Genomic DNA, 14,941 nt, shown 5'->3' with positions numbered 1-14,941 from the left:
AGAGTTAAACAGGCAATTCACAGAGGAAGAGATACAAATGGCAAACACACACCTAAAAAAATGTTCATCATCCCTAATCATCAGAGAAATGCAAATTAAAACAACTATGAGATTCCACCTTACCCCAATAAGGATGGCCAACATCAAAAGGCCAAATGAAAATAAATGCTGGCGAGGATGTGGAGAAGCAGGGACACTCATTCACGGTTGGTGGGAATGCAGGATGGTACAACCACTTTAGAAAGCAATATGGAGACTCCTGAAAAAGCTGACTATAGAAATACCAACAGACCCAGTTATACCATTGCTGGGCATGTACCCTAAAACCTTCAAACCAAAAGCCAGAGAGATTTGCTCAACCATGTTTGTAGCAGCTCAATTCGTAATAGCTAAAAGCTGGAATCAACCCAGATGTCCATCATTAGAAGAATGGATAACAAAGATGTGGTATATCTACACAATGGAATTCTATACAGCAGTAAGAAAAAATGACATAAAGAAATTTGAGGAAAAATGGTTGAACCTGGAACAGATCATTCTCAGCGAACTTACCCAATCACAGAAAAAAAATCGACACATAGTCTCACTCATCTGCAACACCTAACCTGAATCTGCCCAAGATGCCTTACATACCCACCAAGCACCTCATGGACTAGACAATAAGGTGGATGGGAGGGCGGGGAGGGAATCAAAGGGTGGAAAACAGTAATCCGGACCCAAACGGCAATGGTACCATAAAATTCTACTTCCTAAAAGACAGACCAAATGGCTGAACCTTCACTAGACCCTTACAGGAAACACCTGAACCACAAGACACTGGAGAGGGTAGGATCAAGACTGACCTAAATCTCCTACATCTTCCCTCCCTCCCTCTCCCCCATCCCCTCTATCTCTCTCCTCTCTAACTCTTGTATATTAGTTAACTTTTTCCTCAATTTCTCAGTGGACACTGACCTGTAACCCCCACTTCCAGCTTGGGCCTACCATCCACAATGCGCTTTTGATCAGAGAAACCTACAAGGTTTCCCAAAACAATGGCAGACTCCTGTCAGAGTACTTGATGACCCACCAAAGGCCAGTGGTAAGACCCTATTGCTGAAGACTCCATACACAGCTGACGCGTAAAATGGAGTGACATGGCTGGAAGCCAGGAGAGAGTCAGTCCCCAGACAGTCAGCGTGTCTAGTGCCAGAAGGCGCTACATAGGCGACTGGAGGAAATTACCAAGATGTGTCCAAGCAACACAATGTTTAACCTAATTAGCAACAAATAACCGGATGTGATGCCCACACAAGTGCAACAGAGGTACACAGCCATGGTGAGGAATCAATTGCTCTTGATTTGGCTAACTGATCCACTCAGTGGTACTAGACCCTTAGCTGGAGCTGGGAAACAAGTCAGAACCATACCCAAACACAAGCCCACTCTACAATATCAAGCTACCATCAATCACGGGGTATAAGAGGGCCTACACCTATCAAACTGTCTATCAAATAAGTAAGTGTTATCTCAATTTTCTGGGTGCTAACTTACTCTCTGTTGGAGAATCTGCTTCTCTTTTCCAGATAGATGCAGATCCCAAGAAGAGAGCTGCCCCAACATACCTCAAAAGGGGCCCAACTGAAACTAAGGACAACTGGCGAAATAAGCAAGGGTGATGTTTTCCTGTGAACCGGATACCAGCACAAAGGGGAAGGAGATCAACACAGAGAAAAATCAACTCCTACCAAATCAGAGAGCCAAAGCCTCAGAGGCCCCCAACACCTCAGCACTGAAGCAGACCAAAAATGAACCCAACATGGCTCAGGGAAATCTTGCGGAAGAGTGGGTGGAAAGAATGTCAGAGTTACATGTTGGGTCATGATTTGCAGAGACATTTATCATACTAATAACTGGGGGCTAACTCCACAATGCACGACCCATTTTCATTAACAAGGAGGGTCTAATGGGAGGCGGTAGATCACAGATGAGCCTAAGTAATGGTACCAATCTGCCTGTATTCACTGAAATGAAAACTAATAAATTAAATTAAAAAAATAAAAATAAAAAAATGCACACTATTAGGCAAACTCAAAATAAGGTATCAAGAGAGGATGGAAGAAGCTATGTTTTCATATATAGTGAACAAATGGAAATTACATCTCTTGGAGAGAGCAAAGTACAAATGAACTGCTTCCATGTACACTTATAAGTTTAATAACTCTTACAGAGCCCAATACAATGAAATGTACAGCTGATAGTGCCCTTTGGTGCAGAATATCAAGTGGAGGAAGAAGGTGTTAATGAGATTATTATGGAATATATATTATAAGCTTTAAACTTTATGCTAGTTTCAATTCCTTCAAAGTTAGAGAAATCTAATATACCATGCACACAACTGTCAGCATTTCCATGTATAATTACTATTGATAAGTCAATTTCATAGCAACAGTTCTTGCCTCTTTCTTCATTTAATTAGAGCCATTAGATATCAGTGATTTGTTCTCTGCAGAGAACATTTAAAAGTGTATTACTACCTAACAGTCAAAACTTGTGTCAGGGGCTTGACAGATGGCTTAGTGGTTAAGGCATTTGCCTGCAAAGCCAAAGGACCCAGTTTGAATTCTCCAGGACCCATGTAAGCCAGATGCACAAGGTGGCACATGCATCTGGAGTTCATTTACAGCAGCTGGAGGTCTTGGCATGCCCATTTTCTCTCTACCTGCCTCCCCCCCCCTCTTTCTCTCATAAATAAATAAATAAGCCTGTGTCAGATATCTCCCACAATTGCTTCCTGCTTGGCTTGAAAGAGAACATGCACACACATATAAATATATTTATATACATATATAATTAACATGCATATAAGCTGTTAAACAAATTTAGAATTCAACAGTAGTAGGCAAATGCCTGGCAATGTTTCTTGCACAAGCAAATAACAGGGCTAATGATAATAGCACACAAATACTAAGTGCATACTTTTTCCAACAGTATATTAAGCTTTACATATTATACTTTATTCTAAATAACTTTATGAGGTAAATAATGTTATTTAGATTTTTGCCAAAGGAAATATAGCTGACCTATCTATAGATGCATCAGTTCTAATAGGGCTCAAAGATTTAAGATTTGAATTCTTGACGTGTAATTCAAGAACAAATTCTCTAAACACAATGCCCCTCACTTTAGCATAACTTCTTACTACATAATGCTATTAAGAGAGGCTTTTACAGTTCAAGAGTTACTTTTATAGAAAACATGATTTTTAAAGCTATGGCATTTTTCCTTTTTTGTTCATAACAGTGGCTAATTTTCAGTAATGCACATAACCACACTGGATACATTGTTTCATTTTGTTCTGGGCTCCTGAGACAGGAGTTCAGGTTGTATGACTCAGGCTCAGCCTCTCTTCTACTCTTCTCAAAAAATAATTTAAAATGCAAGAAATGAGTGATTGCTATTCCTGACAGCTCTATTATATATAATTGTATTATATATAATTTGCCTTAGTTAATTTGTAGAGAATAAGAAAAGATGACTAGGGAAAATAGAATGTAAAAGAGAAAAGAGACTATAATTGATTATTTCTAAACATTATAAGGCATGTAAGAAACAAATATGCTGAAAAAATCTTATTTATTACTCTTTAACATTTCCTGTAATCTATTTAACAAATTATTTATTTCTAAAAGAGGTAACTTTTTACATTTTCTTGGAAATATCTTTTTTTAAAATTTGATTTATTAGTTTTCTTTTCAAAAAAATATGGAACGCTTCACGAATTTGCGTGTCATCCTTGCACAAGGGCCATGCTAATCTTCTCTGTATTGTTCCAATTTTAGTATATGTGCTGCTGAAGCGAGCACTGGAAATATCTTAATACATAGTCAATATGTCATCCCCTCTAAATATAGTGGTTTTCAGTACATTATAAAATTCACTAACTTTGTTATGAGAATAACTAATAGCAGAATGTTTTAATCTTTATGATTAACTATATTTTGTTGCTGCATAAATTCTAATTATAAGAAATTGCAATAATTTTAATTATCTTATTTGTCCACAAAGAAGAAAAGAAGATATGAAAGTTTGGTGCTCCTACCTAGAAAATAACCATCCATTGTGGATACATCAGTGTAACCCAATTTCTAAGGATCCTAATTGCTTCAGACACATTTAATATTTTCAATATTTTCAAGACATGTGAAGATGCCATGGCATATGTCTGAGGTCTACATATTCAGTAGTAAAATGCATGTTTATAAGGTCTTGGGTATCATTCTTAATGTCTTGAGTTAACACCAAAAATATAATTCTTAAAAAAATAATAAGATTCACATTACAGATGGAGAACTAAAGAAAGCATAAAAGCTACACCATTCTGCTATTGGAGACCAAGGAGGAACTATCTACTAATGTTTATACCCTTTAATCTGGAGTAAAATATAAAACCAGGGTGGTATAGGCAACAACAAATCTTTATGATGTGATAATTAAGAGCAGATTATGCAACCTGTCAATATGGACGCTGGCTGAAATATAGGTGAATATACCTGAGGAATCAATATCAAATATGCCTAAAATAAATGTAAAACTCATTTAAGTACATATCACTGAATTTTTTCACACATAAATTTATTTGAAGAAGTTCAAATGATTTGGGATGTCATGGGAGCTTTTCACTTCCCAGATATCTTTCTTATCCCAGGCAAATCCTCAGTAAGACTAACCTAAAAAATATTACAAATAAATAATAGGTAGAATTTATTATACACTGAGGTTCTGACTACTGCATATGCATTAGTATCTTAAATCTTTCCAGCAATGCTATAAGTAGGGCATTATTATCATTCTTGGTTTTTTTTTTTTTTCCTGTTGAGGATAATAAGATAGGGAAGTTGACTGAGGTGGTATCCAGAAACTAGTATAACAAATTGGCTGAGATAATCAAGTAACATTGGAAAGGTCTATTTGGCTTCACAATTTCAGGGGCCTCATTCTATGCTTGCTTGACCCTGTTTTATTGGGCCTGTAGTAACACATGACATGGAAGTAACATGTGGTAAAGGGCCTCTGTTTACCTCATAGTAGTCAGAAAATATGAGAGAAAGAGATCAGCAACCAAAAACCCCTTCAAGGTCATGCTCCAAGTGGCCAACAACCTCTGATGTGGCCACACCTTTTAAAAGTCTCACTATCTCCCAATACTGTAAGCTTGGGAACAAGACATTAACACATTGACCATTGAGGGACAGTCTAGATCTGTCATAGTTTGAATGTGTGATATCATCTGATAAGGCTCAATTGTTTGAAAATTTGGTCCCCATATGGTGGCACCTTTGGGAGGTGATATAATCTTTTGGACACGAGGCCTACCTGGTGAATATAGGACTGTAGGGTGGGACTTGAGAGTGAAAGGCCAGATCAGTTTCCACTCTAGCTTTCTCGTTCTAGTATATTTATATGTAGCAAAGTGTGTCGCAAGTTACTACTGTCACCATGCCTTACTCTACATGATGGAAACAGTTTTCTGAACTATAAGACAAAATAGCTTCTTCCTCCCTTAAGTTATTTTTGTAAAACACATGGTCAAAGTGTTAAAGTAACTAACACAGATCCAAACTATAACAATTGACTCCCTCAAAGTCACACAGCTAAAACATGCAAAGCTCGGAACTTAAATTTGAGTAGTTCTTCTTTTTACTTACAAGATTTGATGGTAGCAAATGAGAGTTCTTAAACATACTCTATTATTAGCTCGTGCTCATCCTCCCATAGGGCTAAATGGTGCAGTGCCAAAGATATTTTCAAGTATTTGTTCTACTTCTGAAAACCCATGAAGTCCCTGACCAATATCTGTCTCCAATGTGGTCACATTTACCACATTTCCAAATGAAATTGCTGCAAACAAATAGAAAGCTGTCAGATAATAAAAGAATATTACCTTATTCTCTTGTCTTCCACTTTTTTCAAATATTCATCTCTCTTTAGGACTCCCAGGATCATTTCCTTCTCATGATCTAATAAAAATGACAGATTGATGAACTCCAAGTTCTTAGACATGGTATTTCAGCAGCAGCTCTGGGCAGCAGTGGCTGAATCTTGCAGAAGGTAAATGATCTGTAAAACTGATAAGGTTCTCCCTAAGTAACCCAGAGTCACAGTCATTTAGTTAATGTGGTTTTTATAAGGTCTCTGAGGAATTGCTGATGGTGGCTAGGTGTTCTTCCAGGCTATAGAGAAAACAGGTTCTAGTGAGATTACATTCCAAGAAACTCATTATTGTTTTAACTGAAAAATATCTGGAGTGCTTTTGCTGTACCATACAGACAGGCAGCAGTTGAATTTTGCTAATGATGCTGAACTTCAGTCCTTCAAAAAACTACAAGGCAGCAATCAAATCCCCTGGGACAGAATGCAGAAAACACTGAAAAGGCAGAGAAAACAAAGGAGAGAAATTTTAATTAGGCATTTTTATCCATAGCACTTGTAAAATTACTTAATGTTTGAAATATTGGTAAACCTAGCTCATAAAAATTGTCAATGTCTGTATTTGTGGTTTGTGTGCATGTGTGTATGCATGTTCACATGTATGTGTGTATGAGAGGGTACACATGCATATGTGTGCACATATATGTGGAGGCCAAAGATGGACATTGGCCAACTTCCATAGTAGCTATCCACCTAGGTTTTTGAGCCAGGATTTCTCACTGAACCCCAAGTTCACAAGTTCAGCTTGACTGTCTAGCCAATGAGCCTAAGGATCCTCCTGTCCCTGTCTGCTTATCACTGGGGTTACAGATGTGTGACACCTCTTTCACATGGTGCTGTGGATTCAATTCAGATCCTCATATTTGCACAGCAAGCACTTTATTGACCAAGCCATTTCCCCAGTCTCCTCTAAAAAAAGTTTTAAGTACTTGATTTTTAACCATGAATTAGTATTTATATTTAGCTGGTTCTAGGTTTTCTATGCAAATTGAGTTTCCCCCACTATAACTATATTAATCTTCCATCTAAATTGGCCCACTCCTTTAGGAAACTATTTACAGGTAATGGATTATCCACAACAGTTCACGCCCTTAAAAGGCTCCTTCATTCTCTATTTCTCTCTTCCCACATCTTAAAAAGTGTAGTGCATGAGGCAATCATTAGTCCTAAATGTATCAACCTAAATATTTCTCATAAAAATGTTCAACAAAAAGTTAAATTGCAGAATAATTCACACAGAAAGATAAATATAGATATAACATAAAGTGTTATATTTAATCAATGAAAACATATTTATTTAATATACAGAATGAGCAACTCAAGATCATAATTACTTCTATGGGATACAGAAATTAATCAGAAAGTTTTATGGGAATGTGGTTCATTTGTATTGTGCTTGCCTAAAATTCCTGAGACCCTATGTTTTATCTACAACACTGCAAAAATGTGGGAATGACTATATCTCACTATTTATATGGCTACTGTGTATACCTACTTATCTACAGTTTTGCTTTCTGTACTTTTATGTATTCACAATCAACCAATGTCAGAACCTAATTCGAGGTCTGGAAAGATTACTCAGGTCCTTAAATGATGATTCTTATGATAGACAGTCAGCTATTATCTGCCACATCTGATGAGACCCATAAGAAATTACAGAGGAAGTTGTGACACAAATATTGCTCCCACTGCTATCCTGACAACCAGGGACCCAAGGGAATGGTTACAGACACTGTGGTCAGTCCAAATACATTGAATACATTGAATTTAGTGGCTACAGAGAACTGCTAATAGGCCTACCAATGCTCAGGGACCATTACAGAAGAGGGAAGACTGTAAGAGCCTTAGGGTGTATAGAAATACCCTTGCAGGAAGCCACTCTCCCCAGAAACTAAGGCCCACAATTATCCAACAGTGAACAGCGAAAACCTCACTGAGGAGAGCCCTCAGTGAAAATGGGACCAGAAGACATAATATAAGAATACAACCTTTCTAAAAAAATAAATTACAAAATGATAATTCTTGTTATCAGCCAGACTTTGGGATTGGCTATCCTCCTATGATACTTTTCCTCAGATTCCCCTAAGGTCTATGAACTATATATACTGTACTATAATAATGCTTGTTCTATTCTGTGTGCACTAAACTGGATTTTGGCTGAAGTGATTTCAAAATGGACTGCTTCCTACAGATTAAGTATCCTCATTCTAAGGAAACTTCCCAAGCGGTGCAGTCTCTATAGATTTACTCTAGGCGTTCCCCCACTTCCAGAACCCTAGAGGCAGCAGGGACTAGAAGACATAAAGGTAGAAATGAACAGTAAGCAGCACACACACACACACACACACAAAAAAAAAAAAGCAAAATGTAACCTTCAGAAAATGCAGTGATTTGTTTTGTATTGCCTTAAACTGCCATCTCCCCAGATAAAGCACAGGATTTGATTTTTCATCCCTTGTGTGTCTCATTTGGTTTTATTGTGAAATGAAAAAGAAATAAATGGAAAATCAATGACAGAATATGTTTTGTTGTATTCCAAATTCATTTAAGACATACTTTATATATAAAATGTCAGATTTAGAACGCCCTAAAAGAATATACTACCAAATCCTATTTAGAAAATATTAAAGGGGTTAGGAGCTTAAAATGCTTGAAGTGAAGCTAATGATAATCTATGTCTTAGGCTGCAAGTACAATTCTGCCCTTTGAAAATCCAAGAGTATGTCCTGTGAGATATATAAAGGAAGGAAAGTAAGCCAGGAGCAGCATATGAGCATGACAAAGCAACTAGGTGTGATGGTGCATGTCGGTGAAAAGAGTACTGGGGAAGCTGAGTGCAGAGGCTTGCAAGTTCTAGGCCAACCTAGGCTACAGAGTGAGAACCTGTTTCCGAGCACCAAGGGAGTAGAGTGGTAGAGCAGTTACCACATAAGTCCAAGGCCCTAGGTTTGATGTATGGCACTGTAGAAAAAGTGCCAGACTTTCTACTGCAGGTAAACGTGTGGTTTGCCCTGATCCTAAATAACATGTCTGTGTAAGAGCATCACAAACTGAACGTCCCATAAGAGGATATTTCTTGGGGTCTGGAACTGATGAGGGACTGAAAAATAATGTGGTTTCGATTTTTTAACTGTCATTAGTAACTTTTTTCCATGATCCAGAACCAGTTAGTTATAGGTCTCTATGTAAACAGTAAAGTCTTATGTATGAGAGAGTTTATCCTAAGGGAGAAACATCCAGGACCATGTTGCATCTTTGAAAGTAGCCTTCCATACTGCATGTCTGTTCATGTTACACACTTTTTTATGTCTTCAAATTATCTAGAGACATTATTGGAGGCACAAACCTTGGATATACAATATTGTGTGAGTTCTTGACTATAACCTGGATGTTTACCCACACAAGTAAAGCAGGTGGGCTGGAACAGGTTGACCTTAATCCATGTTTACTCATGTCCTCACCACTGGTTGAAAGAGAAACTCAAACATGAAAGTTTATTTTTCTGAAAACAGTGCATTAAAATTTATTGTACAAAACAAAATCCTTGAGTAATTTAAAAGTCTACTACTGAGGCATATTTTCCCACAATTATTTACTAAATCTATCTATTCCCCTTAAATATACATGTGTATATATACATACATACATACATACATACATATATATATATATATATATATATATATATATATATAGAGAGAGAGAGAGAGAGAGAGAGAGAGAGAGAGTTATTGTCATTTTTACTGTCTTCTTAATTTTTTCCAAAGATAACACTTCCATGCTGAGTTCCTTTGAGAGGCAAAACAAACAAACAAACAAACAGAAACCACAGGGCACATGCACACTGACCAACAACACTGCTGCCAGACACACAGTCGGTACACTCCTGACAGGAGTCAGGGGCTCAGTGCAATGTTTGTTAATTTGTTTTTTTTTTTCCTATGTAATAGTTTCAAGTTAGACTCTATTGCATTCTTGTAATTCAGTTTGATATGTCAAGAAAAATAATATTTACCTTAATTACTGTGAGGGGAATCAAATGTTTAATTCTATTAAACATTTTCTGACATCCTAAAAAAATGCCAGAGAAGGAGTTATTCAAACAAAAATATAATAGATACAAAATTACATTGTGCAAGTTTAATTAACGATATGAGCCTTTCATCTCTACTTAGACTAATAGGCCAATAGTACCTGGACTGATGTATAAATGGGTGGCCAAGGAGATCATAAGCAGCCAAAACTTCATATAGAAAATAATCCTGTTTCCTCCAGAATGGAGGTCTGAGTTGTTACTACAATTTAGTAAGATGGGATCTAATTGATAGTAATATAGCAATTCAGAAGAAACACAGGATACAGGAAAGACAGTGAGCCTAGGCATAAATAAAGGAGACTGAAGGGACTCGATTCTTATGGTATCTACCTAAACTGTCATCAGGGAAGAAGTACATGGACTCCTAAATGAAAAGAAAAACAAAACTTGTGTGTTACCTGAAGCATGTTCCATGTTGTGTGATGGAACCTCTGTCTGACAAATATTCATAACATTAATTAATAAAATCATACAACTAATTCCACTTGTTCAAATTTCATTTCCTTCCAGACACTTCTCATTATATATTGTTTTTCCAGAATTTTCCCTCCAGGAATGTTTTAGACCTCTCTATCAAGCCCTCTGAGTTTGCGTCGTCCATATATCATCTCTATGTTCATTGTGTGACAGCCAAACAGAAGTTCTGAGCCTTTGCACCAAGGATTGAACTGGGTGGCAATTAACTCACACAAAAGTACAATCTTCCAATACCTCTTTTCAGCTAATTTGTAGCCTCACTTGGGGAATCCTTTATCCCAAGACACTTTAATTAAATGAAAAAATAAATAACCCATCCTCATTCTTTTTGTTAAATATAATCATAAACACTAGTCAGATTAGAAGGGACAGAGTCACTTTCATTTTATCCTTAATACCTTACCTAAACAGATCTCTGTTCTTATGTAGTTCATATGTGGATTCTTCTCTGTGTGAATAATAATCTTGTTATACTATGCGATCTATAAAGATGCCATGGTTTCTATATATTTTTGACTGATGCATTGATCACTTTGGACAGGTTATTAACTGCTTAGCATTAGTCAAAGCAACAGCAATAAACATTTTTGAAGAGGGCTGAAGAGACTGCTTAGTGGTTAAGAAGCTTGCTTAAGGAACCAGGTTCAATTCCCGAGGACCCACGTAAGCCAGATGCACAAAGTAGCACATGCATCTAGAACTAATATGCAGTGACTAGAGGCCATGGAGTGCCCATTATCTCTCTCCATTCTCTCTCTGTATGTGTCTGCTTCCCTCTCTCTCTCTCTCTCTCTCTCTCTCTCTCTCACACACACACACACACACACACACAAATGAATGAATAAATAAAATATAAAAAGCTTTTGTTTAACTTTTTTCAAGGAATCAAAGACATAAGTTTGAGAAAGTATCTGTTTTGAGGAACACACTTAAATATGCATTATTAAAATAACAAAGGCTGATCTTTGAGTCAAAAGAATGAATATATTTCATTACTTTGTGCTCAAAATGCAGCTTCAAATATAATGTTTATAAGAGTGCTATTAGGATGAAATTAATAAAAATAATGTTGATCTCTTGATTGCCTATTATTGTGTGCCAACTCTTGTGTTAGATTTTTAGAGCACTTAGAGGGATGTTTAGAATAAAGCTAAATAGCACATGCATAATTTATTTGATGGGGCCTTTCAAATATATAATCAGTCATTTACATATCACCTATAATTGGAATACCCTAAGAATCACAAGACTGTCAAAAGGTAAGAACTGCCACAGGAGGGGGAAAAGAGTACTTTGATTATGAAAGATTCAAAGGCAGATTGTGTGGAATTGCAGCTATTCATTTTCAACAAAGCAATTTCTTCTCTCATGGACAACTATGTGTGATATGCTGAGGTTTTTTTTGTATTTTTGAGGTAGGGTCTCACTCTAGCCCAGACTGGCCTGGTATTTGCTATGTAATCTCAGGGTGGTCTTGAACTTATGGCAATCCTCCTACCTCTGCCTCCGAGTGCTAGGATTAAAGGCATGCACCACCATAGTTATCTCCCCCCGCCCCCGCATCTCTTTTTCCATATAAATAAAGGCAGAAAGAAAATCATCCTTAGGTATTGTGAATGTTTGGAGAAAACTGTGTCCAAAAGTAATAGGGACTCATGGAAGGTAATAGAGCATAAAAAAAATAAAGTTTTCAACACAGGCCCTGATACATAAATCTGAAGGCTTCTCTAGGGGTTTCTGTAATACTTGTATATGCTCTATTATTTGCAGCAGACTTACAAACCTTTCTGGGGACAGTTGTGCCTTATATAATCAATAAGAAATACATAACCTTGCTAAAATAGATGCATGTGTTCTAATGACAAAGGAAGAAGCATTCAGGAGTTCATAAACCTTAATCTCCATTAGTTTATAGTCCCCAAGGTATGCACTACTACAGGATTTATAATAAAGGCAATGCTGTGTACCCTCTCTTATTTGGTGTTGGAGAAGGTGTGTGATAATGGCAAAAAGTTTAAATTTTGGAAATAAATAGAATGAAAATTCTTCTCTTTGAGGATAATATGTACAAGCTACTGTAGTTTTTACATATCTCAGGTTATTCATCTTTAAATTGAGAATATTATTATCCAGCAAAAGTCACTTCTGTCAAAATCTGCTTAGCTCACCTATATTTGCCATGATACATGTTTATATTGGTTGTCATATTTGGCCGCTAAACAAGAAAGGACAGTTAATATATTCTTGAGGTCAATCAGTCTTTGTAAAAATAATGTTCAATTCACCAAGTCATGTTCAGTTAAAAAAATTAAAATTAAAAAAAAAGACTTAATTGGTTGCAAAGCATGCAAATGTCCATGCAATAAATCTTGTATCAGAAGCTGTTCTGGACCTGAGGGACATATACATGAAGAAAGCATTGGTCTTATACTGAAGGGCTTTTTTTATTTTCTGGAGGAGACAGATCTAAATAATCATAAGTTATAACTTTGGCTCTGAGAATACAAATAAAAGAATAATTAAGGAGAAGAAAATCTTAATTCTAGGCTGTAAAGACAATAAATCTGAAGCCGCAAGAACACATCACTAGTTTATGATAGATTGGATAATTCTTAGGCTGGGGTGTGGAATAAAGATGGAGAGGTAATAGGGACTGTAAATATGACAGGGAATTCAATTTTCAAATAAAGACCAATTGACTTGTTGTTTTCTGAAATTGTCTTCAGGAATATTATCTTAGTATACAGAGTACTACATTTTTATGTATTCTGTAAGTTAGCTTCTTGGTAGCATGTTATACAAAGAAAGAGTTTCGTGACCCTGTAGAAGTTCTCCCATTTTATCAAGTCATTTTGCTTTTAAGCCAGGGATAAAAACACAGATTTCTGTTTTTGGTGTGTTCTGAATGACCAGCACTCCACAATGATTGATTGAAAGATCAATCAGGTGAAGTAGAAGGAAGTCATTGGGAGTGCCAGAGAGAGATTAAAAACTAAATCTGTGTTACTGAGAACAAAAATGAGGATGATTTTTGACATATCGAGGAATGCCTGCAATAAGAATTTGTGACCAGCAGCTGTAGGTGGTAAAGAAGAGAAAAGAGTCACTGATGTTTCCAACAGGGGAACTGTAAAGGTTCTTAAACTTTCATGTACATAAGAATACCTAGGAGGTTTGTTTAATTTTTTTTTTTCTGGTGGTCCATCTCCAGGGATTCTGATTTAACAAAACTGGTACAAAGCCTACTAATGATAATACTATTAGCAGAGATAAAGAATTTGAGATTATAAAAAAACCGGTTGGATGAGTAAAATAATCAGTTGCACTATAGACATGTTGAGATACCTGTGCTTATGAAATCAGCATCCACAATGATTTGTCCAAGGGGGAGTTTGAAATATGGAACTCCTAATATGTTTATAGATAGTACCTGTGGAATCCACACTAGCAGAATTCTGTTATGAATCACTGGGTTCGAGATGATGGATGGTGGCAAAAAATAATCAAATTAGTGAGGATACCAAGGAATAAAAGAGAAAGGCCAAGGAGAAATGCCATTTAAAGAATATAGGTTGGAGAGATGGCTTAGCAGTTAAGCGCTTGCCTGTGAAGACTAAGAATCCTGATTTGAGGCTCAATTCCCTAGTACCCATGTAAACCATATACACAAGTTGGCACATGAGTCTTGAGTTCGTTTGCAGTGGCTGGAGGCTCTGATGCACCCATTCTTTCTCTCTCTCTGCCTCTTTCTCTGTCTGTTGCTCTCAAATAAATAAATAAAAAATAAAAAATCGAGGAGCATGTAGTCCTCTTTTGCAAGGTACACATTTGTGCCAAAGAACTGTGCAAAGATGTACTGAAGAATATATAGACCTAACTGAAAAATGAAAGAATATAATAATACAATAACAAGTAATAAATACAATCCTGGAAAAATGATACCATGTCGTTCATCATGCTGGCTTGAAAACTATTAGTCACTGATTTATATACATATGAATAATTGGAAATATTCAGAAAAATGGTCCTTGAGAAATGGCTCAGTTGGTAAAGTGCTTGTCATACAAGCATAAGAACTTGAGTTCAGCCAGGTGTGGTGGTGCACACCTTTAATCCCAGCACTCGGGAGGCAGAGGTAGGAGGATTTCCATGAGTTCAAGGCCAACCTGAGAATACAGAGTTAATTCCAGGTCAGCCAGAGCTAGAGTGAGACTCTACCTTGAAAAACAAAAAACAAACAAACAGGAAAAAAGCAAGCATACAAAAACAAAGAACTTGAGTTCAAATTCCTCTCACCCATGCAAAAGCTCGGTGTGGTGGAATAGGTCTGTAACCCCAGTGCAAGGGAGATGAAGACAGGGGGATCCTCAGGGCTTGCTGGCTAGCTAGCCTAGTAGA

At 36.8% G+C, this 14,941-nt stretch overlaps 1 protein-coding gene and 1 non-coding gene across 6 annotated transcripts in view; both read right to left on the bottom strand.

The window, feature by feature from the left end:
* Positions 1-14,941, bottom strand: part of Sytl5 (synaptotagmin like 5) — a 334,702-nt gene that overhangs the window by 123,656 nt on the left and 196,105 nt on the right. For 2 of the 5 annotated variants that reach the window (XM_004665735.2, XM_045141095.1), the window contains exon 2: positions 5,924-6,406. The exons of 1 other annotated variant lie outside the window; for it this stretch is intronic. In XM_004665735.2, coding sequence (XP_004665792.2) covers positions 5,924-6,042 — 119 coding nt within the window. In that variant the 5' untranslated portion in view covers positions 6,043-6,406. Of the gene's footprint in view, positions 1-5,923; positions 6,407-9,985; positions 10,012-14,941 lie in introns of those variants that run through there. 2 more of the 5 variants (XM_045141094.1, XM_045141093.1) reach the window with 2 other exon arrangements.
* Positions 3,739-3,845, bottom strand: LOC123456800. Its single transcript, XR_006634678.1, has one exon. It is a non-coding gene; the product is annotated as a U6 spliceosomal RNA (small nuclear RNA).

Source organism: Jaculus jaculus, chromosome X (assembly GCF_020740685.1).
Source record: "Jaculus jaculus isolate mJacJac1 chromosome X, mJacJac1.mat.Y.cur, whole genome shotgun sequence".
Classification (NCBI taxonomy): Eukaryota; Metazoa; Chordata; class Mammalia; order Rodentia; family Dipodidae; genus Jaculus; species Jaculus jaculus.
This window is presented reverse-complemented; position numbering and strand designations above follow the sequence as displayed.